Source organism: Oenanthe melanoleuca, chromosome 7 (assembly GCF_029582105.1).
Source record: "Oenanthe melanoleuca isolate GR-GAL-2019-014 chromosome 7, OMel1.0, whole genome shotgun sequence".
NCBI lineage: Eukaryota > Metazoa > Chordata > Aves > Passeriformes > Muscicapidae > Oenanthe > Oenanthe melanoleuca.
In genome coordinates, this window is record NC_079341.1 from 19,612,412 (window position 1) to 19,639,833 (window position 27,422).

General features: G+C 37.7%; 1 protein-coding gene across 11 annotated transcripts in view; it reads left to right on the plus strand.

Moving 5' to 3' along the window:
• COBLL1 (cordon-bleu WH2 repeat protein like 1) overlaps positions 1-27,422 on the plus strand; it is a 75,755-nt gene that overhangs the window by 45,440 nt on the left and 2,893 nt on the right. For all 11 annotated transcript variants that reach the window (XM_056496113.1, XM_056496114.1, XM_056496116.1 and 8 more), the window contains 11 exons: positions 1,990-2,191; positions 3,074-3,302; positions 4,950-4,988; positions 5,869-5,963; positions 6,088-6,312; positions 13,806-13,950; positions 14,894-14,962; positions 20,013-20,271; positions 22,715-22,800; positions 24,137-25,740; positions 26,349-26,531. In XM_056496113.1, the coding sequence (XP_056352088.1) occupies positions 1,990-2,191; positions 3,074-3,302; positions 4,950-4,988; positions 5,869-5,963; positions 6,088-6,312; positions 13,806-13,950; positions 14,894-14,962; positions 20,013-20,271; positions 22,715-22,800; positions 24,137-25,740; positions 26,349-26,531 (3,136 nt within the window). The remainder of the gene's footprint in view (positions 1-1,989; positions 2,192-3,073; positions 3,303-4,949; positions 4,989-5,868; positions 5,964-6,087; positions 6,313-13,805; positions 13,951-14,893; positions 14,963-20,012; positions 20,272-22,714; positions 22,801-24,136; positions 25,741-26,348; positions 26,532-27,422) is intronic.

The following is a 27,422-nucleotide window of genomic DNA, read 5'->3' on the forward strand; positions in this document are numbered from 1 at the left end:
GGTAACCAGAAAGGTCACAGCAGTGTCTGCAGCCTCCTCTGGCTCCCTCCTCCCTGGCCCTGCCCTGCTCTGCCCCTGGTGAGATGGGGCAATGACGAGATTTGCATTTGCTGCCCTTTTCTTCTTAGGGTGGGATGGATTTACTTGTTTTATTAGGGATTAGAAGTACAAGAAATCTTCAAGTACAAGTATTCCCTCCTTCTGTCTTGTAACTGAAGAGGGTTGTGCTATATACTGGAGAGGCATGGAAACAAACTTCCTCATTTAGCAATGTGAAGAGGGAGCAGCAGTTGTTATTCTGCATTTCACATGGTATTCCTCAGGCTGTTATATATCATCTAGATGAAAGCATATTACATTCTCCTGTACCTCTTCAGACCATCTGATAACTGCTTTTTCACACATTGGAGTACCAATTCTGTATGTTTTTTTGTTTTATTGTTCCTCCTGCCTTTGTCTCCTGAGGAAAGTGTTCTCCTGCCACTTATGCAGGCAGCAGCTTTCTTCTGGAGAGCAAATATCTGTCAGCTTTCAAACAGTTACCTGCTGGAAGTGCAGCATGTGCACCAGAGAGTCCAGCCCTCCTGCTAGAAATCAGAAGACGGTTTGCTTATGGAACATTTGTCCTTTAAGATGAAGAGAAACAAGAATGTTATTTTAGGGTAAATTAAAGGGGAAAAATTCAGTGTTCACAATAGCTTTTAATATTGAGTCATTCTTAATGATTTTTATAGAACTGTATCATGTGAGAAGTCTGCTTTAACTTGCTGCTTAATAAATATATTAATGATCTTTGTTATCTAGAATTCTGCTTAATCTGATGGTTCTTTGTAAAAGCTGTTTCCACATTTGGCTGTGCTACCGGAAAACTTGCCTCTGTTATGAGATTACATCTAGAATTTAAGATTTCTGATAAAGCCATACCAGCCAAACCCTGTATTAATTTTCTCAGAGACACGTCAGCATTTTTTTCAACATACCATTTGATTGCTTCAGACTTTTATTTTCATAATATCCTTGTACAGAGAGCAGGTGATGGATTTCCTTGTACATAGTTGTAACTGAAAGGTGTAGAAGGTGTCACAATGAAATTGTCCATACCCAACTCAAAAAAAATTGAGGAATGATATGATAGTGCTGTAACCTAACTCAGTTCCATAGCATACAATGTTAGGACATTCTCCTTCTTTTGGTCGAATTAAACATCTGTGACATTTTTGTTTATAGTACAACTTTATTAAATGCATTTCAGTAGCAATTGGAAATACTCAGCCTATCTTAAATACCCTGTTCTGCATATTCCTTATTAAACACTGAGGGAACAAGGACATGCAGGTACTGACCACATCTGAAAAATTCTGTTGGCCATTCTTCATTGTCGGGAGAACTTACATCACAGAGCTTCTCAAGAAATGGCATTTGCCTACTGTATTGTCATTTAGCTTATTTCTCACTGTTGGTGTTAAGCACCTAGATAATTCCCTCGTGCAAGACCTGCTTAAAATGTGACATTCTCAAACTTAATTTCTTCTCTATCTTCCAAGTGGCTCATGCTCAGACTTTCTGAAAATAAAGTCCCTTGTAACTCAAAATGGATATAAAAATGCCAAGATTTGCAAAAGAACTGTTGTTATCGAGTAACAGAGTATTTATCACCACTGTTAAAGTTCCCACTGTGGGGTATCTAATCCTCATGTCCCTGCTGGCCTCAGGAGAAGCTTCACATAACAAGAAGTTCCCACTCTGTTCAAGTACTTGGCATACTTTTGTTCAAACTGGTTTCATTTTCTTCTTAGTGGCTTTTTGGGGGACTGACTTATTTTTTTTAATTATGTTTTTTAAAGCTGCAAGATATTTAAAGTTGGTGTCTAGCAGTAATTATTTAGTCCTGGAAAGGAAAGGATGACATGAATTAAATGTTTAGCAGCACATCTTGTTATAGCCTGCTTAATTGTCATCTGTTGTGACAGTTCCATTTGTCTTTTACAGGAAGCCCATGATGGACTTGCTGATCTTTCTCTGTGCACAGTATCATTTAAATCCATCAAGTTATACCATAGAGTTAGTATCAGCAGAAAACAGCCAGATTAAATTCAAACCCAACACACCAGTGGGAATGCTTGAAGTGGAAAAGGTCATTGTAAAGGCAAAACAAATAGATAAGAAGAAACCTGCTCCAGTTATACCAGAGGTGAGAACTAAAATTAAGCATATTGAGAAATTAGAATTACTCTTGTATTCAACAAATTAAGCTGGTAGCTCATCCTCTTGTTTCAGTATTTCCTGTTATCTTTCACCCTCTCATCTTGAAGCTCTGTGAAATGCTTTAGTCTGTTTTTGTTAAGCTCCTCTTAGCTATAATACATGTCAATTTATTGCAGCAAACATCTTTGCTGCTGAAAGAAAGACATATTACAATATTATTTGAAATTCCATGCTTTATCAGCCTTCTGAAAAATTCTGCAGATGAAGTATGGCTGAGTACAGCCTTGAACAAACTGAAAATCAACATCTTGTACCATCTGTCATGCTGTGATATATGTACCCTTCTGATTGTATGTTCATTTTCCTTCAAAACATACTGTTCTCTCTTGGCTTTTTTTATATACCCTGAAGAGGGCAGGAGCTTTAAGAGGTACTAACCCAATTTCTGGATGTTGCCTTAATCTTTCCTTCCACCTTTTTCATTCTGCTATGTAGAAGAATACTGACTTTTAGTATATCTAAAGTACTTACAGAGGGGTCAGGAGAGCTCTTCTGCTGCCCTTCTGCTTTCCTTCCACACACATGTTCACAGGCACTTGCTTGTGGCTCATCACCTGACTTCTAAGGCTGCCCATGTAACCCTGCATTTGCTGTACAGGCAAATGGCACTGTGAAGGAGAAGGCAGTCTGCTTCATATGCCCTTTTCCTGCATGGAAGGGAATAGCAAAATAGTTCTTTCTTATGTGATGTTTCTGAACCTGCAGCACTGGTCAAGTTGGAAGTCTGGTGATTACTGTGAGGCTGCTGTAAAAATGCTATTTCTTTCAGAATTTGTGCTGGTATTTATTGGAATTTTCTTCTCTTTAGCAAACAGTGAGGGTAGTGATAAACTACAAGAAGACACAGAAAACAGTAGTAAGAGTTAGTCCACATTCACCCCTTCAAGAGCTAATACCAGTTATCTGTAGCAAATGTGAGTTTGATCCTTCACACACTCTGCTACTGAAGAGTTACCAGTCTCAAGAACCCCTTGATCTGACAAAATCTCTTAATGACCTTGGACTAAGAGAGCTGTATGCCATGGATGTCAGTCAAGGTAAGGTAACTTTTGTAAGCTGCTGTTACAGAAAAGACAATTGCTTCATAATTGTGTACATGTTGTTGGGGTTTTTTTTACCTATGAAAATACTTTCTAGAAATTTAATATATATTTAATTGATTTTCCACAAAATTGAAACTGACTCATGTGTACCTGGACTTTTGTTTAGAGAAGTGCTGTATAAAAGTTTTATTTTCTAACCAAGTGTTCAGTGCCAGCAGAGTTAGCTGAGTACAAATCCTTACTTAAATGTAAAGTCTTATTTTCCTTCCCTCACACCTTCCCCAAAAACTCCAACACCCTATTTCCCTTAGTTCCTACAGGATTTAATGATGAAAAGAATACAAATGTTAGAGGAAATTAGTTTTCTTTATAATAATTGAAAATTTTAAAAGCACTAGCATGTTCTGATGGTCTTTATGCATACTTCTGAGTGCTGCTTGCTAATTTTATAGATTGTGAAGGAATTGTAATTGTCTTTTTAATGCTAGTCTGACAGGGATACAATGTACTAATTTTCTAATATTTGTACAGATATTCCTAGGCCAGATTTTAACTTCATCTGGACAGGTGGCCAGTTTACTATACTGTAATTTAAAATTTTGTACAATGTGGTTTGTTCCGTTTCAGACATTTCTTACAGGAAATTTCACCTCAGTGTAGAAAGCAGTAATATTGATTGACTCGCTGTGGATATTGACCACTGTTTTATTTGCTTCATTTTATTCCTGTTTAAAACTTGTGAGGCTTGTTGGGGTTTTGTCTTTCCCCCTCTTTCTACCAAAATATGGTAACCTTACTGTTTGGTGGTTACATTTTCAAGAGGTCTCTCTGTTTACTTCCTAAAGGTCAGAATGACAGATTTGGACAGTATTTCATTTTTCCACAGAGAAAACAAAAATGAAATATCTCTCTCTTCCACACTGGAAACCAACATATTTTAACTTGCCTAAACGTGTTACTTTGACTATGTGTGCTCCCAAGTGCATTATTTGGTTTTTTGTCTGGTTATTTACTGCTTCCATCTACAGACTGGAAAAGCTGCTTTTTTCATGATATGATGTGTGTTTCACTTGAAGAGAAAGTCCTTAGGAGAGCACATCACAGCATATATGCTTTCTGCACAGCAGTGCCCTGCTAGGAAATTTAGATATTCTTCAATTCTCTTGAAGAAGAAATTAAGCATTTCAATTTTGCAGGCAGGTTCAAAGCTCTGAATTTTCCATTATCTTTATGAAAATAAATGGTGAGGTGCATCTTTTACTTCATAGAATTTAAATTCAAATTTAATTAATATTCTATTTTAATTTTAGATTCGTCTTTTTTTTTCTGAGTTTGGACTGCCTAACCATCCAAACCAGAGCAGACTGTTCTACATACTGATTTTTCTCTTTGCTTCAGAAATATAAGTGGAGCCTCCCTATTTATGTACACAGTTGCAGTCTCTGTTGAATGTCTTCAGGCTCAAGTTCTTGAATGATTTAAGTATGAGGCAGTAAAGATGCACATTCTTTTACTTCTGCAAAGTACCCAGAGTAATTTTTCCCTGATGTTGAAGATCCAGTTTGGCTTTGTCTTTGTATGTTGTTACTATATCCTTGATTCAGATTCACATTTTCTGTCTTTGTTTTTGTCTTTCTGTAGCCGCATCACCAGTTGATTTAAATTTACCATCTTTTCAAGGTATGATTTACTGAAACAGGCAGTGAAATTTAGCACTTACAGGACATTAGCCCCTGCTCTTATTATAGCATCTGCTTAACTGTGACAATAATAATATCTCTGTCCTATCTTAAATGCATATTGCAAATGATAGTGCAGAATTGGATATACATGGCTATATATAAAGTATTTTTGTATGGTTTTACCCTAGATCAATTTATTCAATTTAGGGTCATGTTTATATTGATACTTTTACCAGACTTGCTGATTTCTGTTGCTCATTATGTTTGCATTCAAAATAATTTCTTTAAGAAAGTTCATTCTGATAAAATTTTTAAAAAGTCAGTCACGAGATTTACAAGTCTTCTGCCCTGTGCATGAACAAAGCAATTTAAGGAGGATAAATTCTGCAAGATAACGAGGAGAGATTTGGCTGTGTTCACTATGACTGCCACGCAGTTATGTGTGCACTGATTGTTTGGGTGATCTTTCTCCATAGTTACAACCATGTGCAGGCTGGGGTCTGGCTTGTCCCACTTCACACTTTGCCACAAATTTAAGCCAGTAGAAATGGAGAGCTGAAAAGTCCGAAGGTCTTCTTCCCTTTTACTGGCTTTGTGATTATGAACCGTAGCATATGACAAGTGGGGTGGGCCAAAGTAAGTGCTGGTATTAAGGGCAGCTGAAACTCATGTGCCCTGAGCTCTGAGAAGGAGAGAAGAACATGGATGATAGGCAAAATGTTTGTTTTGCAGCACCTAGAAAAAATTATTGATAGGGGTGATTTATGATGTGTTTTGAGTATCATTGCAGGAAGTTTATGATATGGTGAAATAGTAAGAATGCAGGAGAAATAATCTCTGCACGAAATAACATCTAGAACTATTGTTTCCTATTTTAGGCTCCTACCACTCTGAAAACATAGATGTTCTGAAGGAGAAAGAAAACAAAGGATTTTTCAGCTTTTTTCAACGAAACAAGAAGAAAAGAGAACAAGTAAGGTGTAACTTTGTACAAAGAAAACTTGTAGAAACACATTCACATCGAGCAGTCCATCCTGTTGATTATTTTCCAGAAAATACACGCAACTTGGGTTTCTTTTTATTCCCCACACCTCAAGGCTGCCAGTGCCCCAGCAACTCCACTGATGAGCAAGCCGCGGCCGGTGTTTGTCGCGAGGTCCAGCACGGTGAGCAGGCAGTACGACTCGAGCACGCTGCCGGCCGAGATGCCCAAGAAGCGGCGGGCGCCGCTGCCGCCCCCGGCCGCCCCAGCCCCAGCCCCAGCCCCAGCCACAGCCGCAGCCGGCCTGGCCAAGTCCAGCAGCTTCCAGGGCAGCCAGCAGGTCAGCCGCGCGTGCTTGCCTTCTCTTGGGAAGCACAGACACAGCCGCCCTGGTAGCCCCGTTGTTGGGACGTGGGGAGGCTTGGAATAAATGGAGAAGTGAAGTAATTGCTTTCAAAAGTTTTAGCTAGAAAATAACTATAGAAATGGAGTGATGCATTCCTTTTAAACTTTATAACCAAAGTAGCCTGCTGTATTTTGAAAAGTTAAAACCAACTTCTTATGTAAATTGGTCTTATAAGCACCTTTTTGTTATTTTGGATGAATACCTTATGTATTTAATTATGAGGAGGTGGTCTCACTTTATTCTAACTTGTAATTTGGATAAATTATTCCTGTTAATTTTGAATGTTTTAGTTACATGGGATAGCGAGTAGTTTGTTCTTTACACATTGTAGAAAAAAGTGGACATGGGGACCAGTCTAAACATTGTTCCCAGCAAGATAAAGTAAGATTTTTATTTTAAGAATTAGGCTGTTTTAATTTGTAGCTATGAGATCTGGGTGATGCATTTGAGTAACATATCTATCTATCTATCTATCTATCTATCTATCTATCTATCTGTCTATCTACGTATCTATCTATCTATAGATATAGATATAGATATAGATATAGATATAGATATAGATATAGATATAGATATAGATATAGATATAGATATAGATATAGATATAGATATAGATATAGATATAGATATAGATATATCCCATGACATGCAGAAATTCTGCCAATAGAATTTGTGAGAATTGATGCATTGACAGCCATCCTGGTATTGCACATATTGTCAATTGTGAATTTCAGTTAAAGACCAAGGTTAAATTTTTTAATATGTATTTTAAAATTTATTTTGTACTTTGCTTTGAATACAGTATCTAAAGGTGGTCTTTAAATATGAGGTTATGGACATGCTAGAAAAGTTAAATGGAGAACTAAATGAAATCCAAGTCTGAGCAACTAATTTTGAGTTAGACTTGACGACAAGAAATTTCAGGCTATGACTACCTTTATACATTGATTTTATCTTTCACTGATGCACAGAACCACAAGAGAGCACTGTTTAACAGAAGTTCTGCCTTTGTGTATTGTGTCCTGCTGAAAAGCTTTATCATTTGAAGAAGACAAAGGTTTCTTTCTGAATTTTAGTAAAAGAAGTCTTTGGGGAGAGTGAGAAAACCATGATTTTTTTTTTTCTTTTTTTTTTTTACTTCACCATGTTTCTCTTTTAATTGAATTCAATTTCTTAAAAAATAACTTAATAATGTTCACATGCTGTAAATGATTAATATCCTATTATGTCTAAAAGTAATGTGTGATTGCTTGGCTGTCACTCAAACAATTTCTTAGATTTATTATTTTTACTGACATTTCTAACTGATCTAAAGTGATCTGACTGAAATTGAATAGCTTACAAAGAGAGGACATCCAGATTAAGTTATATTTTTTGTATATTTTCTATTTTGTACTACTTTGTGCAACTCACTTAAAAAGCCTTTGGCATGCTTTTTTTAAGGTAACTTTTCTCTCGTTGGGATTTGATTGCACAGTGGTTTATTAGAAAATGTAGTGCTTGGGACTTAAATATGGACAATTTTTTTCTTTTTTTTTTTTTTTTGTATCTTCCTATCATCTAAGGAATGAATTTGGCATAGTACATATTGCTCAACTTGATCAGGGTAAAGGATCCCCTGGGAGACTTCCTTGGACAATCAAGTTGCTACTTGGAAGAGTACTGAGACATTTTCAGAGACAGCCTTCCTGCAGTACAAAGAGTAATCCATTCTCCTAAGTGGGAATAGGAATAGAAACATAAAAACAAACACTTAAATGTTTTTAAACTGTCTAATTTAAATGTGCTACTGAAAGAACTCAAGTGCAAAAATAAAAGGGGGCAGAAAATTCCCAGAAAGAAATACATAGATACTTCTTGGACGTGCAGAGGTTCTCTTAGGGGAATGCAAAAGCAAGTCTGGTGCTCCAAGTGGCAGAAGATGCCAAGACTAAGAAATTTGTAAATTACTGGCAAGCAGAAATCCAAGGATAGAGGATGAGGTCATCTACCTTTTAGCAAGGTGTTCATCACAGTCTATCTTAAATTCTAATTAAATTCTAAATTCTATCTGAAAAAGTGAGATACAAGCTGGACAGACAAAACACAAGATAGGACAAGAAGTGGCTGCAGTTCAGACAGTGTGGGTAATGGTTCCAAGTCACACTGGTTGTAATGTGGACTTCCCAAGAAGCTGGTAGTATGGCCAATACTGTTAAATATCTTTATAAACAATCTACATCATGGAACTGAATCCACCTTCAGCAAACTTGAAGTCAGCACCAAAATAATTAGATCAGAAGTATTTCATTGTAAACAATTTAAGAATTTGGTCAATCATGTTCTGTGCTGATAGGACTTTAGTTTGCTCACCAGGCTGATTGGTGTGTTCACTGGGATATTTGATATATCTGGGAATTTCACTGCTACTTCAGTGTCCAGTGAAGTTAATTTACAAAAGTGAAGATACACCTTTTGTTTTTTTTTTGTTTTTTTTTTTTTTCATTCTCTTAAGGTTTACTTTTTATCTCCTTTTGCCTTACAAAAAGCATTTCATTGCAAATCATACTGCTTTTAACAATGCCTAAGTTCCATAGCCTGCCCTTCAGTTTACTTGGCAGACTGGATACATACTTTATTTCTTCTATGGACCAGGATGACCTTCTGTATGGGCCCTATGATGGACAAACCTCTTTTGTAGTATCCACAAGGAGCACAGAGTGAGAGATGTCAATTTTGCCTGGATGAATTGTCTGCCTGGTTTTGAGAGAAATGTGTCAAAGTAGTAATATCAGACAACATGAAATGAGCCAACTTTAAGGGAACAGAGTTCTCACTGTTTTCTTTCTTCAAATTCTCAACATATTGTAGTCCAGTTTCTCACAGTATGCAGAAGAGTTTTAATATTTACCTCCTACAGCTTCTCTACTCTTCCATTGAAGAAACTGCTTTGTCTTTGTGTGACTAGTTACATTCTGATATGAGGATTGGAATTCTTTCTGCCTCCATTTCAAGGTGATTATAGAATTAGTTTTTAGGGACATGGTCCTGTTTTTAGGGGAGAAAATACTACAGTGGATGTCAGGGTACCTTTTACAAGTTATTACATTGCATGATTTGCTTATTTTTCTGCATGAGACTTGGGGATATCTGGTAAGCTTAAATGGTTAATGTTTGTCCAGCAAATTTCTGTGTTCAATCAGGTGGGAAATAAGCATGTTAGTCACTGATATTGAAATCCCTCAGTTATTTGTCAGTTCTAGTTCTTGGCAAGATGACTCTTGTCAGAAGTATGTTTAGAACTAGCAAGTTTAAATACACTTGTAAGTAGAGAGGGCTCTCAAGGGTTTTTGCAAAGTGTTGTAGAATTTAGTGTGTGTATCTTCACAGTTTTCATAAAAGTGGTTGCAATTTTCTAGTAATAACACTTCTTTAAAAGAAAAGCATTTGATTGTGTTTAAAATAGCATGGCTGATTTTCTTCTTTCTGCTTTATTTATAAAAGCTAGACTGATACACCTGCTTTTATCCCATTAATGTTTCTCTCCTTACCCTGTTGACAGTTATTGTTAGGAGCATGTGTAAACTATGCTTGCATAGGAACAATTAAGTGAAGATTTTTAGTTAAAACATTTACAGTAGAAATAAAAATTGCTGTTACTTACACAACCCTACCTCCTAAAGAAATCTAAATTTCCAGGCTTTCTCTTAAAAAAGAAAGGGAAGAAAAAGATGGGGGAAGGGTGGGAAGCAGCTAAACCATAAAGTACTTCTAAAAAGATCTTTTTTTTTTTTTTAGCTATTGTCACAGGACATCTTAGTTAGGATTTCTGAGGGGGTGAGTTCCATGCTGGAGAAATTACACCAGAGACTTGTTTGCCTGCAACTTGATGGTCAGCTCTTTAAAGGAGAAGCTGGGCAATGATGCACTGAGCACTATGGACAGCAAGGAAGTTTTGGGTAGAATCAGGGTTACCAGGGAGAAGAGAGTGCTCAGGACTACTTGAATTTTGCATAAAGATAATCTGATACTATTCTGAGATGTTTCAGCATTGGTGGTGAATGTTGCATGCATATTCTTTTCAGTATATCAAATGTATAACTTTACTCCTTTATTGTATTTGCTTCTGTACCAGCTAGATAAATCCTAGGAAAAAATAGTCATGTTGGTTGTTGGGACAGAATATCACCATCTGAGTTTCTTCAAATATATTCTGTATGTCTTTTATTTCCAGTGGATCAGAGATATATTACTTCCTTTGTAGTACTTAGGATAAATGTAAGTATTTTAGGAAGCCTAAGCCATGTAATAGAAATTGAGTGCATGAGTTATTGTAGGGTCAAATACATATTTTTTGCTGTTATTCCTTGGACATATGTTTGCCTGCATACACAAAGGGAGGAAAGAAGTACTAGCAATATGAGTAGCAATGTGCTTTGCTATCTCTACATGATACAGTCACCTATATATCTCTGTTGAACATAGATAAATGTATGGAGCAACAGGTAGGATGTGGTGATATGAAAATCTCTGTCTAGTGACCCTTGATGTGAGGCTTTCCAGCACACTGAAATGCTTCACTACTTCTGTATTCTTTCCCAGGTGCCTTTTTGTTTTTTTGCTTCCATTGCAGCTTAAAAATTACTGTGCCTTAATTTCCTTTATTTGCTTTTTTGAAATGGTAAGAAGGGCAAGGCACTATGTCTGCCACTGCTTGCAGAGACTGGAACTTGGGAAGCACTGGCATCTACTAGTGTTTGCTATGGGTGGGATTTGGTGCCAGATTTGAGACTAAAAAGTTTGCATATCCACCCTTGCTTGTTGCAGGATGAGGAGGATGTATGGTGTTAAAAGCAGAACTCCTGCATGCGTTATAGAAGTTATGACAGAGTTCACTGGTGTTTCTGCATAAACACAGTTAATTACTTTAGTGATCCTAACAAGAATTTTAATTTAAATGTAGCTGATAAAGCACCGGTTATCATAGGCAGTTGGTATGGCACATGAACACCCAGATGTATATTCCACAGCTTTGTCAAATATGTCTTAATGACATTATTTTAATTTTTTTTTCCATCTGTTTAAAGTACTATTTTCACATTACAGCCTTTGTTAGGATTTGAAAGCTCTTAATATTCATATGTTGAATAATTCCTGAGAAAATCTGTTCAACACTTGAACCTCAACTGGAACATTTAGTACTTTCTTGAAATCTCTCTTTGCAAATTGTTTGTTTCTTTGGATGCAAAGGGCACTAGAAAGGCTTATAAAAATCTTCAAGTAGCATTTGTGCTCCTATGCTGAGAGCATTATTCCCCCCCTGCACAGACACTTGTTGTGTGCAGAAGGGAACTCTGGTGACATCTGTTCAGCCGAGCGAGCGTGCGCAGAGCGCGGTGCCAGCCGAGCCCGGGGAGCCTGGGGAGGCACGAGGCTGCAGACCTTGGAACAGGGAAATGTGGCTTTGTGCAGGGCACAGGGGCTGCAGCCTGAGCACAGCTGCCAGGCAGGAGACAAGCACAACTGCCCGGCTGCGAGGAGGAAATACTTCAGCAACAAAAAAAAGCCTCATTTAGGGAAATTGTATTGTATTTGATATCCACTCCTGAATAAATTCAAAGGCTGAATACTATTAATTATTTTTACTTTTTAAGAACTATTTTGGAACTGTGAATAAGAAATTATAAAAGTGTAAAGTGTTTTTTGTTGTGTGACATTTTAATCTAGAAACTGACTTGTTTAAAATCTACTCAAGCATGCAAGTATTTTTAATTAGGAGTGCTGTGTTCATATCCTCTGGTGTTCTTAAAAGAACCTTTTCACCTTGTGCTTTGTGTTTTCTCTCTTAAACCCTGACTCTTGGTTTGCTGTAAAAGGTTTGACTTGCTTGCTGTGGCAGTAGAGTGATGTGGAATTATGTGTACATTTTTGGGCAGTGGTGCTTGTTATAGTGCAGTATCTGTGGATCTGTTGTACCTGATCAGGGTGGAACAAAGGAGATGACTGAGGGTGCCCAGGGTGGCTCAGAGGATAGTTTTTCATTCAAAGCCCTGTTCATTCATTCAGGTATTGTACTGCAATCTCATGGGATTTGTCTCTCAGGCAAAACACTGCCTGACAGACATCTTGTTCCAGTATCTTTTCTGTTGTAATTTTCTTTATAGATTTGATTGTATGCAACCAAATACTCTAGCTTTTGGTCCTTAATATCCCACTTACTGTGGAATCTTTGGATATTTGTTCAGTGGTAGCTTTCTAAATGATAAGCATCTTTTTCTATGGAAATTGACACGGTCAACAATTCTATTGTCTGATGTTTTTGAAAGGATTGTCAGTGAAGCAAGAATATGTAGGTGTTTTTATATCTTCTCTGTTCCTTGGTATTGTGCTTTGTGAAGTGGGCTGGTTAATTGAAGCACAGAGAAGTTCTCTGGAGATGACCCTACACCCAACTGCTGTGTGGATCCTTCTAGACAGAAATGAATGTCACTGCAGGATTTTATTATATTGTTGAGTAGACAAGTGATAGGATTCAGAATTACTACAGAAACAGGCAGCTGTGTCCAGTTTCAAAATGCATTCCTTTATTGTTGAAATTCTGAACATTGTCCATCTAGTAGATGTGGATATAATTTTCTTCAGCATAAGGCAAACTGTAGTTAAGAATGGCAGGCAAATTTACAACTACTGTCTTTCTGAGACAGAGACAGTGTTTCTAAAACAGCTTAAAATGCAATTGGACAGCTATATCATTAAAATATGAGGCCTTCAGCAGGTATCCTTTGTTCATTTTTCAAATTGTTTTGATTATTTGTAAATTAAGATTTTTTTACTTTTGCTCCAATAATGAGGACATTACTGTGCTGTAATATCAGTAGGTGCTATGACTTTTTTTGCAACTTACTAAATTTAACTTTGTTAAGTGTTGTACTTGATAAGTTCTGAAATCAGGCATTCCAAAAATTTTTACAAAAGTTCAGGTATTTCAAGAAGCGAAAGAAATTCATAATAATTATGTGTACAGGCCAATTAGGACTGCTGTTGAAAGAATGGAGAAGGAAACACTGTGTTATGTTGTTATGGTGGGGTGTAGTTGAAACTTCTTTCCACAATGATTTTAGCTACTTTTAGAAAAGATTTTTTTTGGGTTTGTAGAATAGCCTTTGGGCATAAAAGAATTCAAATTCTCTTTTACACTACAGGTAACAACTGATTTTTCTTTTATTACTCTATGTTGTACCTCTGTGAATATATTCAATTACTTGAGAAAATCTTTTTTTTTAAAAACAACTCCTTGGAGGATTTAAGATGAAAAACACAATACGTTTGGTAGTACATTCTCTCTTTCCCAAATGTATATTATAAATACTTCTGGAGAATAAGGACTGGAGGTGTTTTGGTGTTTTTCCCTGATGCTGATGCTGTTCCTGGCCTGTGTCCCTTGCCAGGCCCCGGTGGGGTTGGTGAGGAGGGGCTCCCTGCCGCTCAGTGACAGCGCTTCCGTGAGCTCCTCGCTGCGCAGGACGAAGCGCAAGGCGCCCTCGCCACCCTCCAGAGCACCACGAGATCAAAGTGAGAGCAGTAATGAGCCTGGTAAGCTTTTTATGCTCTTTAATTGGCAGGCAACAGAAAGTATAGCTGGCTGAACATTAAAGTAAAGCCACCTTAAGAGATAAGAAACTCAGGTGGGCAGCCACAGAACTGCAGATGCAAAGAATGCATTTATCTTTTCACCTCACCAGCGGGGAAGCCTCGAAGCAGCACCTGGCAGAGGCACCCAAGGGGGAGCACTGGCACTGCAGAGCTCAGTCCCTGCCAGACAATGGCCAAACCTGCTCCCTTCCCTCTGTGTCAGGGATTCACACAGCTGTATTTACCACAGGGCTTCCATCTTTCCCACAGCAGGGCAGGAATCTGTGGCGTGTCCCGTAAGATGCCTTGTAAGTCTGTCACACACCTGTGTTATCTGAACACAGCTGTTCCACTTGTCAAACACACAAGACTAAGCAGCAGTTAATATCATACATGTATGTGGGGTTTTGCACCCCTACTGCACGTCTCTTGAATATGTTTACAGTCCTCCTCACCACTCTTGTTATTTTCCCACAGATGTGAGAGAGTATTTAGAGCATGCAGATCAGAAAGAAACCCAGACAATACCAAATTAATTATAGTTAGTTCAAGTTCAGAATTGTGTTTATGCTACTCAGGTGGACTGCTTAGGGTGGGGAAAAAAGATAAGCTTCTCTCAATCAGAGAGTGTAATAGCAAATGGACTAACTGGAAGAATCTTAGAGATAAGTCCACTTGTTTTCTTGTAATTCTTCCATTTGATCAAAAATTCAATTTTCTGATTTAAAAATACCTAAGAGTTGAGGTTAAAATATCTGGAAAATGTGACAATGACCACTAGTTGCTTCAGAGGAGTTTCTTGAAGAAATCACTAGTCTGTAGACCACAGTCTAACCTTTTATCTAGAACTTTTGTTGGTGCTGAAACTGTGAGGTGGTAAAGGTTGTTGCTTCACTTTTTGCAGTAACAGAGTCAACAGAATCAGCCTCCATTAAAGCAGAAGGAAGAGCCACTGAAATGAAGCCTGAAACAGGTTGGTGCTTTCTACAGAAGTACTGATAAAATTTACTTCATAGCAAGTTACAATAATTCATAACAATAAGTTACTGTACTATGCATGTGTCATAAGTATAGAACTAATTTTAATGCTTCAGTTCAATTAAGTTTTCCTTCTAAAATAAGGATATTTTACCCTTGTTGTCTACAGAAAAAAGCACAATGTATTTGGTATTGGCATCTGTGCTTTACATTTAATAAATGGAACATTATCCCTGTTTTCTCTCCTTCACAAGTTACAAAGAACTATCCAGAATTTCTGTAATTTTTTTTTTTTTTTTTGGTACCTTATAACAAGCTTTTCAAAAGCTAAAGCCCAGTGTTGTTTTTAGAATCCTGCCCTTGACCTTCATAACATAGGGGCAGGAGCAAATCTGTGCCTGGCTTTTGGTTGGCATCTGAACAGCCTTTGAAAACATAAGTTGTAAATCTAAACAGAATGCATAAATAGTTGTTTATAAATTAATTGTTGGGTGTTACGGGAAAAATGTGATATATGAAAGTATAACTGTTTAAAATACAATTATTTAGCTGCTGAACATAATGCTTTTTTAAATTTATGCAGTTTGTACTGTGAGATACTGTTGTTTGTAAGAACCAGACTCTAGAGTTCAGTTATAAGATACAGCATCTAGAAGTCTTCTAAGATTTGCAAAAGCTTTTAGAATAATCAGTGCCAGTGCAGTCTGAAAAAAATAACTCTTCAATGCATTTAATAAGAATGAAGTATATAAATGCTAAGCATGTGGAGTGCTGCTGTCATTATAGGAGGCTAAGTACTCAGTTACAATGCTAGTTGACAGGAATTTTTAAGTAGTTTTCCAGCTGTTTTATTCTGGATGCCAGTCAAATTGTTTGGAGCGGTAATACAAAAATGTATCACGAGGGCTGAAAAAGTCATCTGCTAGGATGCTAGGTCTCTGGCAAAGGGGAAAAATAAAAAAACAGTAATCAGTGAATTTGGGCCTGGTTTGTGTTTGGGGCAATTTATGTAAATTACTGGAAAAAGCATTAAGTAGAAACAATAATTAATGTAATAAATGGAAGTAGGAACCTATACTGTGGGGTTGAAGATCTAACAAAGTTGTAACCTTTGCTTGTCCTGGCTGTTGTAGCAGATGAAAGAGAATAATCAGTTCTGAATGAGTGATTTGTTTATTAGTACTGAATTTTGTGTGTTTAAAACTATCTGCATGCAATGGGTCTAAGAGGAACAAGTTTATCATACTGAGATTTTTAAATCAAGTGTTTTGGTTTTTTGTACTTGTTTCTGTCTTAAGATTGTTGATCTGTTCTAGAATTTTTGCCTTTCCCATCACTGTAATGTCCAAGTGCTGTGTAGGTAAACAACCCTGAACTTCAAAGAAATGACTTGTTTATTTATCCATAGATTTAGAAACTTCTGCTTGAGACATATGAGTTCTATAATTAAATATTTTAATTTAAGCTGTAATGGAAAGAAATAGAAAAAAGGTAATCATTTTTACTGGGTTTAGGGCAGTCTATATTGAGCCCTTGGATTTCCTTCTGCAGTTAGAGAGAAGTTTGTCTCTAGTTTTCCTGTCTTCATGCAGTGTCCTTTGCTGAAGACTTAATGTACTGCAGTTTTTTTAAATGTACATATAAATCACATAGCAGAGCTTCATTGCCTCTTTTTTTTTTCTCGTGGGATACTGCTGCTCTCTGGTGGCATCTCTGAAACTGTCTTGAGGCCTGTGTATAAAGGGTCCTTTTAGCAAAGCCCCTCATGCTGTGAGAACCAGTATTAACCTGCAGCAAAATCAGATGCAGCACATCTGTCCTGTTCCTAGTCTGAAAATTGTCCATGTTTGGGTATTGTTTTAAATGGATAAAACAGCTCAGTATCACTTAAATTGCTGAGTTGGACATAATTTTAACTTTACAAAAACCCAGGAGTTCCTTCCATTTGGATTAATGCTGCTTTGATTGTCAGGCATCTGGGAAGCATTGTGAGTTTTTGTTTGGCTGTTACTGGCATTCCAGAAGGGTTCTGTTGTGCAGAGATGCAAATATAGTGTTACTTTTTGCCCTAAAATGAACCACTGCAAAAGTTCAGTTTGATGTCTGCTAGCTATGCAGTACTTAGACACATTTACATGAAGTGGAGCTGTATAGTATGGAATAGGCAACATTTCTGTTGTGAAATGACAGCTTTCCCAAGGTGTAAAAAGTGTGTACCTTGACAAAAGTAGTTTGAAGACACACATTTAGTAGAATAAACATTGAGAAAGTTTAGTTATGCTTAGTCTTTATTTTTCTAGGGAAGATGGTAAAACAGTATTCAAAACAAATTTTGAAATTAGAGATTTTCAGAAAATTTTCCATCAGACAAATCGCTTGATATAATCCTATTGGTTACAGTATTTCTTAAGCACCTTGTTAGGGGCTATAGAGTCAAGAGCAGATTTGCATGATGTAGTCAGGCTTTCCAGCTCTGGTGCTTAGGAGCATGAGAGCTCCCAGAGTAGCACCAGCCTGTTCTCTGCTGGGCAAAGGGTGTTCTTCCTGCTCAAAGGAGACTTGCAGTTGCTATGTCAGTCATCAGGGGTGTGTGTGTGCATACATGTGTGTACTTATCTATATATCTACCTTCACAGTAATGCACTAACTCTATTGGTTTAGGGCTACTTTAAACCCAGTGACTAATGTTCTAAGAGAATAAACTATATGCAGGTAGAAATGCAATTTATATTGCACATGGAGCTATGGATAGGGTGTATAAGCAATAAGACAACAGTATATAGCCAGTATTGCTGTAAGTTCTTCCTAGAAATATGTTGTACGTAAAAGTTGTAGACTGAGGGTTTGGAAGCAAATCAGAATCTGAACTGCTCTCCTAGGGAGTTACCTGCATGATGTAAGTGAAAGATGGTTGTTAAATGTCATTTGTGTTCAAATGTATTCAGGTTTTATTCTGCTGCAGCAGTGACAGCCCAGTCTGAAATGAGACCCAGTAACAGGTGAAAATCCACTAGCAGGCAAGGCTGATGTTATGCTAACAAATGAGGTGGAGCATTTTTGAAGAAGTGTGAGGGCTCTTTGTGTTTGGTATTATCCATTTGTAGGTCAGGTTAGTCCACTCCAACGCTTGAAGTGTTTCTAGCACAGCAAGGAACAGACTTTTACATAGCAGGAATGTCAGGAATGTCTCCTACCAACCCATGCTAAGTTTCCATCCCAGGAGATACAACTCGGTCTTTGTTACACTCCTCTCCAGAGAAAAAGCAGCAGAGAAATGACAGCAGTGCCTGGGCACAAAGCCATAGCAGCTCCAGAATGCTTCCCTTTCTCTTGTCAGAAGTCCTGGCTATTCTTTGTTGTATAATTCAGGTTTCCATAGAGTGTTTAGACTGAAAATCTGTCTTTGTTCCTGTAGCTGGTGATGGCTCAGGCCCATGGCATAATAGGTCTCACCAGAGGCAATGTTCTAGAGAGCCACTTATGGGCTATGAGATAATCTTAGCTGATTTAGTGTTTGCTCACATTCTATTACGCTTTCTTTGTACATTTTGACATATATTTTAACTAGTCACACATGAAATGATACTGCCATCACTAAAATGATGCCCCAAAGTATGAAGCTGCTGAGTATGAGTTTTCCCTAGGTGGAAAAGGGGTTGGTGGATGATGAAAGGAAGAGAAGGCCCTTAGGACAAGTAAACCTGTAGGAGTCCTATAATACCTGTAATGTGACACATTTGTATCTACCTGTGCTGAAACCACTGGAAGGAGCTCACCTGCACCACTTTGCAGTCCTGCCTTTCTTTCCTGGGGGTCTCTGCATTCAGCACTATGGCATGTGTTGAGCACATTGCTTAATGTGAAACTGCAAAACACTATTACAATATTGCAATGTAAAACCAAGAACTGAATAGAAAATGTTTGAGTTTTGTAGTTTCTCTGTAATTCTGAATTGAGTATATTTGGTATTACTGGACTCTTAACTATTGACCCTATTGTAAACATTGAAGTTTCTGTTCTGTGCTGAGCCTTTCTCCAATTCATACAATACATCCTCTTATTAATTTTCTATAACACTGTACTTCTCTAGAGGTACTTGGAAGCATTGTAGACTAGAGCTGCTAAAAAAAGTCAGTCTAATTGTTTTTTGTACTCTGGGATGTGTGACTTTCCAGTGTTCCTTTTTGTTTTCTTTGTTGACTTTAGTTTACCGTTTGGAAATTACTGATATTACTTAGACTGAAACCTAGTTGTCCAAGTGCAAGGCTTGTTCCTAACAGGTGTCACTGCACCCAAAGCTGATGGGAGTACCCTGGTCAGGTGTATTTATTACTTCAACTTCAAGTACACTGATTTATTTGTGTCCTAATCCAGCATCTCAACCTTTTAATTTAACTGTGCTCTGCCTGCAAATGTCAGGATTTTTATGGATTAGCCCTTTTCTATGATCTTTTTCTACTGTAGCATCAAGCACTGCACAAGACACTTTAATGCACTTAGGATGGTTATGGGAAACTTTTGATAGTGGTGATGAAACTTGTTCAAACCATGGGCAAAATTGATATTTGGGTTACTCTTTAGTTCTTTAACATTCCTACTCTGATATGGAGGAGCTGTGTACTTTAAAACTCATGGGAGAGCTAATGGAAGAAGTATGGGTAAAAGCAACTGTCCATGAAATTTGGGGTTATGAGATAGATAAAAATATATTTAACAATCTTAATACTTGGGGTAAATATGGAAAGTATTTTACAGTAGGTACAGATACAGAACCAGATAGACAGTAGCATGGTGGTCAGCATATTCTTGTGTCAAGAAAGAATTGAAAAGAAACAATTCTGTGAAGTCTGAATGGATCGCTTTTAATTTTTTTTTTTAATTTTACCTGAATTATGAAAAAAATTCAGTTTTCCTTCTTCAAACTTTTTAGGCTACCTTGAACAGTCCATTTTAATCTGCAACCTGCGTTGAGAGCTGTGGGTTGGTTTGGGTTTTCTTGGTTTGGGGGTATTTTTACTTTCTTTTCCTTTCTTTTGTGAGTGTAGATGTAAGGAACTCAGAATACAATCTGGAAGAAATTGATGAAAGGGAAGAGATAAGTGTGCAACAGGGAGACGACAGTGGAAGTACCAGTACCTCTCCTGGGATAGGAGAGCTTACTGCAGCCTTCAGCTCTGCTGAGGTACCACTGGAAAATGACAAAAACGATCCTGCTTCATCAGCTCCTGTTCCTGGCAGTGTTCCCATGGACAACTCGCAGAGCTTCAAGGAAGAAAAACAAGAAAATATGAGCACAGATGGCAAGTAAGTACGTTTTGTGACAAAGAAAGGAGCATTGGGGGGACAATGGGGGAGGCAAATAAAATGCTGAGTGCTGTTTCATTGTGAAGCACAGAAGAGAGAATTGTGAGAGAGGAATGGGCTTTAATATGCTTAGCTTTCATTGTAGCACTCTTCTGTGCACAGTAATTCATGAAGCTTTTCAACAAAAATGACAATGAAGTGTTCTGCAGTCTATTCTGTTTAATCTTCCCTTTCCTTACTACTCAAACAGCTGGAGCCCAGAAAAGCTGAACCCAGCTCTAAAATGCCTAGTGTATTTACTAGAGCAGCATGCTCCAAAAAGAAATTTGGATTGATAAGTTAAATAAAAATATACAAATTCATTCTTGCAGATGGGGGAAAATGGATACGTCAGCCATTTCTGTTCTTTTGGGTATGATTATTATTGCTTGCATGTTTGTTTTGGCTTTAATTTTTATTTTTCCTTTTCCTTATATGTGGTCTTGACCTGTCTCAATCCATTTGCTCTCAGGAAAACAAGTTAATTCAGCTTTTTTAAAGAATAAACACATTAGTTTCCTTAACCGCTCTTTTTCCCTTCTGGTGATGCTGTACCTTTGCCCTTCAGCATGTTTGTTAAACTACCTGACTCAGCAGGTTTCCAACATGAGTTAGTGCCTGCTTGAAATAAATGTTGATTGTCCAGAGAAGTCCCATTGTGTTAATGTAATTCACTATTTCTCTGTTCCCTGGGGCAACTAAGCTGGCTACTGTTCCCAAATTAAATTGAAAGAACTATTTCGATTATTGTACCGAAGCCAAAACGTGTGACTGCCCTAGTAGCCAAGAACTTTCAAGGTAGTAAAGAGGTTTAACTTGTATTTGAAGGGACATTTTTGTCAGTCCAAGGCCAAATGTGGCTTTGCAAAAATGTTTGATGCTCTGTCCTGGTGAATATTGTCCCAGTTGCCTGGGTGTTCTTGAATTTACAGTTTATTAAGCCTGTGTTATTGGGCCAGTTTGCCTAATTGTCCAGGGGATGCTTCTTTGCTTTCTCCCCTGTGAATTGGTAGTAACCTTCCAGGTCTTAATAATCCTGGTGACAATCAGGTAGATTGTGCTCTGGCTTTAGTCTGGTAATTGCTTGCTGAATTATCCTGGGGATTCCAAAATGAGGAGTGGGGTTTCTCTGACATTATATTTCTGGAAAATTTAATTTTGATCTTATATATAAGATCTAGTTACTTTGAGAAGTGTTTTTTTTAAAATCAAACCAGGAATAGATGCAAAATATTCCACTCAAAAGCACTGATTTTTAGAGTTATATTCTGTGGTGTTTTGGGGCTTTTGGGTTTGGTGGGTTTTGATTTGATTTTTTTAAAAATTCCTATTAAAAATCTAGTTTAGCCTGTAGTTAATAGTTTCAGCTCAGCCACCCAGCTGTGTTAAGAGGAATGGAAATAAGCGAGAGTACAGAGTGCAGGACTGAGCTTTAACTTTCTTCCAACAATAATTTTGAGAGCATATGCTCCTGTTCAGTGGCTTATGGGACATTTATAGTATGTTTGGGACTATACAGGCAACATGAGCATGGATGGTTATTGAGAAGTGTATAATTTTAAATGATTCAAAGCAGATGTGTCAGCTCAAGGCACTGGTTCTGACAACTAATGCATTTGATGTGGCAAACAATTTGGAATCTTCATAATGCCAGTGTTTCTAACTACATATTATAAAAATATCTTGAAGAAAGTTTGAAGTTTTAATAACTTCAATTTTAAGTATTTTTTTCTTTTAGCTTTTGAAGCCAAGGACTTAATATGTCCCCCACCCCCAAAAAGATGAGGTTTTTATTCAGCATTTTTGCAGTTCTCTTGTCTCCCATGAAATGAGGTAAATAGATATTGTACGTATTTCTAAGATGTTTAATATGCAAGTAACATGTTTTGTGTATTCCTTTGCTGTTCTCAAGATATTTCTTGAAAGGGACTACTTTGAGGAGTCTGTACTGCTCAGCTCAGTTCATGTGTTCATACACACTCAGTGTCTCATGCAGCATGGTGGGGACAAAGTCAGGGGCACAATTGAGATTGGGGATTGTCAGAACACTTTATATGAGTGACAAACCATTGTGGCTTCCCTGGAATGGAGTTGCTGTTGGAAAGTGGCGTGTTCAAGCTGCACGTGTAAACAAAAGGAGGGGGAGAGGAGAAGGCAAGACTGATCATCTGCTTACACAGAAGCAAGTGGAGCTGCATGTCATTTTGGTAAAATATCATGGCAGCATTTCCCCTTCTTTTTTTTTTTTTTTTAAATCGATTCTGTTGAGTATTCCAGTGTTTGGCAGAGTGGTTCTGTTTTGTCCATCTGTGTTTGGAGGCTATTGCCAGTTCTCTTGCATCATTCCTTGTGTTTACTGAAATGAATGGTACCAGCATATTTAATCTACTGTTGTGCTTTGCAGAGGACTACAGACTAAGATAAGCAGTGAGGATGCTGGATTTCAAACAGACAGGAAGCCTAAAATTTTAGGCCAAAATAAAGCTGATGGTGAGTAGTTCCCACTTGTTAATACTTGAAGCTTGAACTTTTCTATTCCTTTGAAGACATGGCTATGTAGTCAACTCTTGAATTGTTGTCATCAGGTTATTTTCTTTACACTAGCTCTAGTGTGTTTTCTTTGAGATGAGGTGGCAAGAATTGGCTGCAGTTTGGTTTTTTTTTTTTGGGTTTGTTTTTAATATATTTTTGTTTTCGCAGTAGTCAAAGCTGTGTTGTGCTGTTATAAGGATGGTGTGGGTGGGACAGTGGAGGGGGAAGGCTGGACACAATCCTGCCCATGGGGTGACATGGCTCCCACATCCCACTGGGGAAGAAGCAGCCATCAGTTGTTCTTTGCTTATGAAGTTAGGGTGAGTTTTCTGTATGAAAACGCAAATATTTTTAAGCACAAATAAAAGAAAGTGACACACTGATCTGAAACAAAATGACGACATCCTGTGCATCTAATGGGTCATAAATTTCCCTGTGGATTTAGTGACCTGACTGATTTATTTTACTCTTCTGTGACACTAATTTTCAGATTTATATATTAGCCCTTCTATAGTCTTTTCTACTCAGTACACCTCTGTTAATAAATCATAACAACACAAGTCCTGTTTATATGTGATATAAATTTTAACTGCCATTATATAGCATACATGAAATGAAGATTTTTATCCTCTCCACAAAATACCACTCCATATGACTATTCCTGAAGAATTTAATTTTCCCAATATTGTGTTTTAAACAATTTGACTAAAATATTCATGTGTTTGGGAGATGATCACATGTTTAGTCCAGGGATAGAAAATTGAATTATCAGACAACTAAAAGGTAGGAAAAATAGGTTTGGCAAATTGCTCTTGTCCATATGTTTTTCAGTTGTTTTCCTTGTACATACACAAGATGTAGTTGACAAGATTTGTAACATTAAAAGTGAAGAACAGAAGCCACAAATGTGTGGAACTAAATAAAACCTGCATCTTACTCAATATTGAATAGTCCTTGAGCTCTTGAGTCACTGATGCCTATAAAATGAACTGAAATTCATTAGTACTTTTAAAATTGTTCTAGAGTAATTTTTTTTCTGTTTAGTTGATGCATGGCATCTGTAACCTGTTTATTTAGGAAGAATACCTAAGTTAGAGAATAATTATTTTGCAATATTAGTCAAATATAAACATATCTTTAAATAGCCTTTAAAAGGGTTAAGGAAAATATTAGCATCAGTGAGAAGCTAGTAATTGTTACTAAATACACTGGATGCAGAGCTTCATAATATAATGGGGAAGATAGAATCTTTTTGTAATTTTTATTAATTTTGGAATCTTTCTTTAACTTAAAGATCACAGTGATACAAAAATCCTTCCAGCAACAGAAGAGAGAGAACTTCAGACAGCTGAAATTAAAACAGTAGATTTTAGAGAAAATAACAATCTTGAAGTTGACAGACTATCAAACTGCCAGGCATGTAAAAATGACATCTCTGTAAGTCATAGGAATTATTCTCAACTGATTTCAGAAAAGCAAGATGACAAAACAAATCAAACTGGCTTGGACACGGTAAAAACTCAGGATGTTGGAATTCAGACTTTGGATAGCAATTTGGGAAGGACTTTGCAGAAGGAAGTAATTGTTTCTCAGGGTGTTGAATCATCCACATTTAGAGAACAGGTCCCTCAACATGACAAAGATAAGAACAGCTCTCTTGTTCAAGTGATGCATGGAATGCATCAAGAGAGTGAAGATACTTCAATAGAACAAAATCTTGAGACACAAGAAGTTACTCATAAAAAAGTAATTCCAATAAAAGACCAGAGTCACATCTATATAAATGGCAGTGATTTTGCTTCACCAGAAACAACTGCTGAAATTCCAGATGACTCTCCTATAAAAGGTCACCCCTTTTATAGACAGGATTCCAAACCTAAACCCAAACCTGCTAATGAAATTACAAGGGATTACATACCAAAAATTGGGATGACTACTTATAAGATAGTGCCTCCAAAATTCTTAGAAATGATGAAGAGCTGGGAATCGGAAGTTCTATCAGATCATAAGGATCAAGAAGTATCTACTTTGGAAGACCCCAAGGAATTCATAGTGCAAACTGAAATTCCTCATCTGTCAAAAAGTGTGGGTCCTTTACAGGCTGGTTCACAAAATGAAGCTGCAGCAGCAAATGGTCTGCTGCAGAGAGTGAACAGCATTTCTGAACATACTGTGACCTCTGGAGCTGGGATTACTGCTGAGAGCAACCAGATGGAAAGACAGTCTTCCAAGCAGCATGTCCCACTGAGGCTGAACTTGGATAATACAAGTGCTTCTTCTGAGACTCAGGACAAGTCAAATGCATTAAGCCCATTAAGTCCTACAACAAAGCCTAGTTCTTTTTATCTGCAGATGCAACGAAGAGCTTCAGGTCAGTATGTGACATCTGCAGTTGCCAGAAACACGGTTTGTGCTCCTAATTCAATTCAAAATGAAGTTAAGAATACAGAGATGAGTAGAAAAATCTCATCACCTGATTTGACTTCTTCGGCTTTACAAACAACAAGTGTTCCATCTCCTCCTGCAGAAAAAGTTGATGATGGAAAAAACATTGAATCTTCCACCTCTCCTGTTAAAAGCAATAAGCCTTTAAGCTTTCCCTCCTGCCCTCCAGCACCGTTGAATCTAAAAACTCTCAGAACTTTTGCAGTTCCAAAGCCATACTCTAGTTCAAGACCATCCCCTTTTGCTCTTGCTGTCTCATCTGCAGTCAAAAGGTCACAGTCATTCAATAAGACGCGTACGATCACTGGCCAGGCACCGAGAGAGGAATTGCCAGTGGAACTCTCCTCTGTCCCTTTGGCAGCTGGATTCTCCTCAGCTGCCTCTGTGCCTGAAGTGAAAAGTCCTTCCTTACAGACCATAACAGCGGGGCCACAAAACAGTCTAATGGATAAGGTAAACTCTGTTTCTAATACTAACTGACTGTGGATCCAGTGCCACCAAGTGCAACTGGTGTAAAGGCTGGTTTCTGAACACTCCCTGGTCAGGAAGCGCTGTATTTGTGCAGGGAAAACACCCTGTGGTGTCCACCAGTAGCACAGCATTATAATGAAGTGCAGGATTACAGGGAATGTTAAAAATGAGAGCAGCATCATTCAGATAATTGGCAATAATTATTTCCTGTCATAATTAGCATCCCCTACTTTAAACAACTGTAAATTAGATAGTCATTCATACTGCGTAATACTTATTTGTTCTTTATAGTTCTGTGTGCTGGTTTCTTAAATTTAATTCTGAGTGGTGTGATCCATTTGGCTTCAAGTGGTCATGCCACAAGCACTCTTGAATTGGAGATATGAAGTTTTGCTGGCATAATTGCATGAGAGAGAAGCTATGTGCTATGCTGGAAATGTGGCTGATCTCAGAAATCTTGAAGCAAGCAAACATTAGAATGGCAGCAGTTTGCTATGCAACCTTGTGCCAGGTTGATTCAGATTTCCATTTATAACTAATTCAGATTAAAAGTTTTTGGCTTCTTTTCCTTCTACTTCCTCCCTTTATAGAAAGGCAGCCATGTGCATAGTGAGCAGAAGAGTCAGGCACAGTCAGGTGCTTCCCCTGACCACCCACGCCCTGTCACCAAGAGACAAACCGCGATGACGCTCCCGCGCGCTGACCCCGAACAGATCCACCAGAGCTTGCTGGCTGCAATCCGCTCTGGAGAAGCTGCTGCCAAATTGAAAAGGGTGAGTTTTCATCATTGCATCCAAAACAAAGAACTCATGGTACTTCCTTCAAAATTACCATATTAATGCCTGATTCTAAAGCAGTTAGTTTTGGCACAAACTGCTGCCGGGAGGTCTCTTAACAATGGGAAGGGAGGTGGAGAAGAAGGTCGGTTTTGCAGAATAAACTGGTGAATGCATCCACTTCAACTGTTATTTTCATACAGTACAAATGTAATAAAAATCTTCCTGAAATGAAATAGAAATCTCTAGGTTATCAGTTAAGGATCTCATACATAAAATCTGACTTGTTTGTGTTTACATGGTTTGAAATGGTATTGCTTTAGAAACCTGCTGAGCAGCTTTGTTCTAGACCTGAAGTGGCTGCAGCCTTTTGCAGGCAGATAGCACACAGGTCTGAGACTATTTTCCTATTTATTTGACTTAATCAGGTCCTTAATCTGTTAGGCATCATAACTAAGATATTTCTCAGTGTTTTGTCAACAGTCCTGGAAGGACCATCTTCCCCTACCCCCTCTGGTTAAAAACTTCCTCTCCTAAAATTAACCTACGTACCTCTTGTTGGGTAAAAGAGTCTACATTTCTAAAATCTGTACTGTTTTAAGTTTGCAACCAGACAATCATAGTCTCACAAAGTTTTCTTGAACTCACATTAGTATTTTGCATTGTTTTGAGGAATAATTTTTTCATTGCAGAAGGTCGAAGAAATTCAGTAGTTTTTTGTTTTTCTTCCCTTTTCTACTTGAAAGAAAATAACGTTGTGTGGTAGGTGGATACAAGGGACATTTTTGTTTGTTTTGTGGAAGTCTTTGATTCCCTCGGGTCAAAATCTCGCAGTGAATGGCCAGATAGTGGAACATTCCATTTCACAGGCTTTTGTTTCAGTGTAGT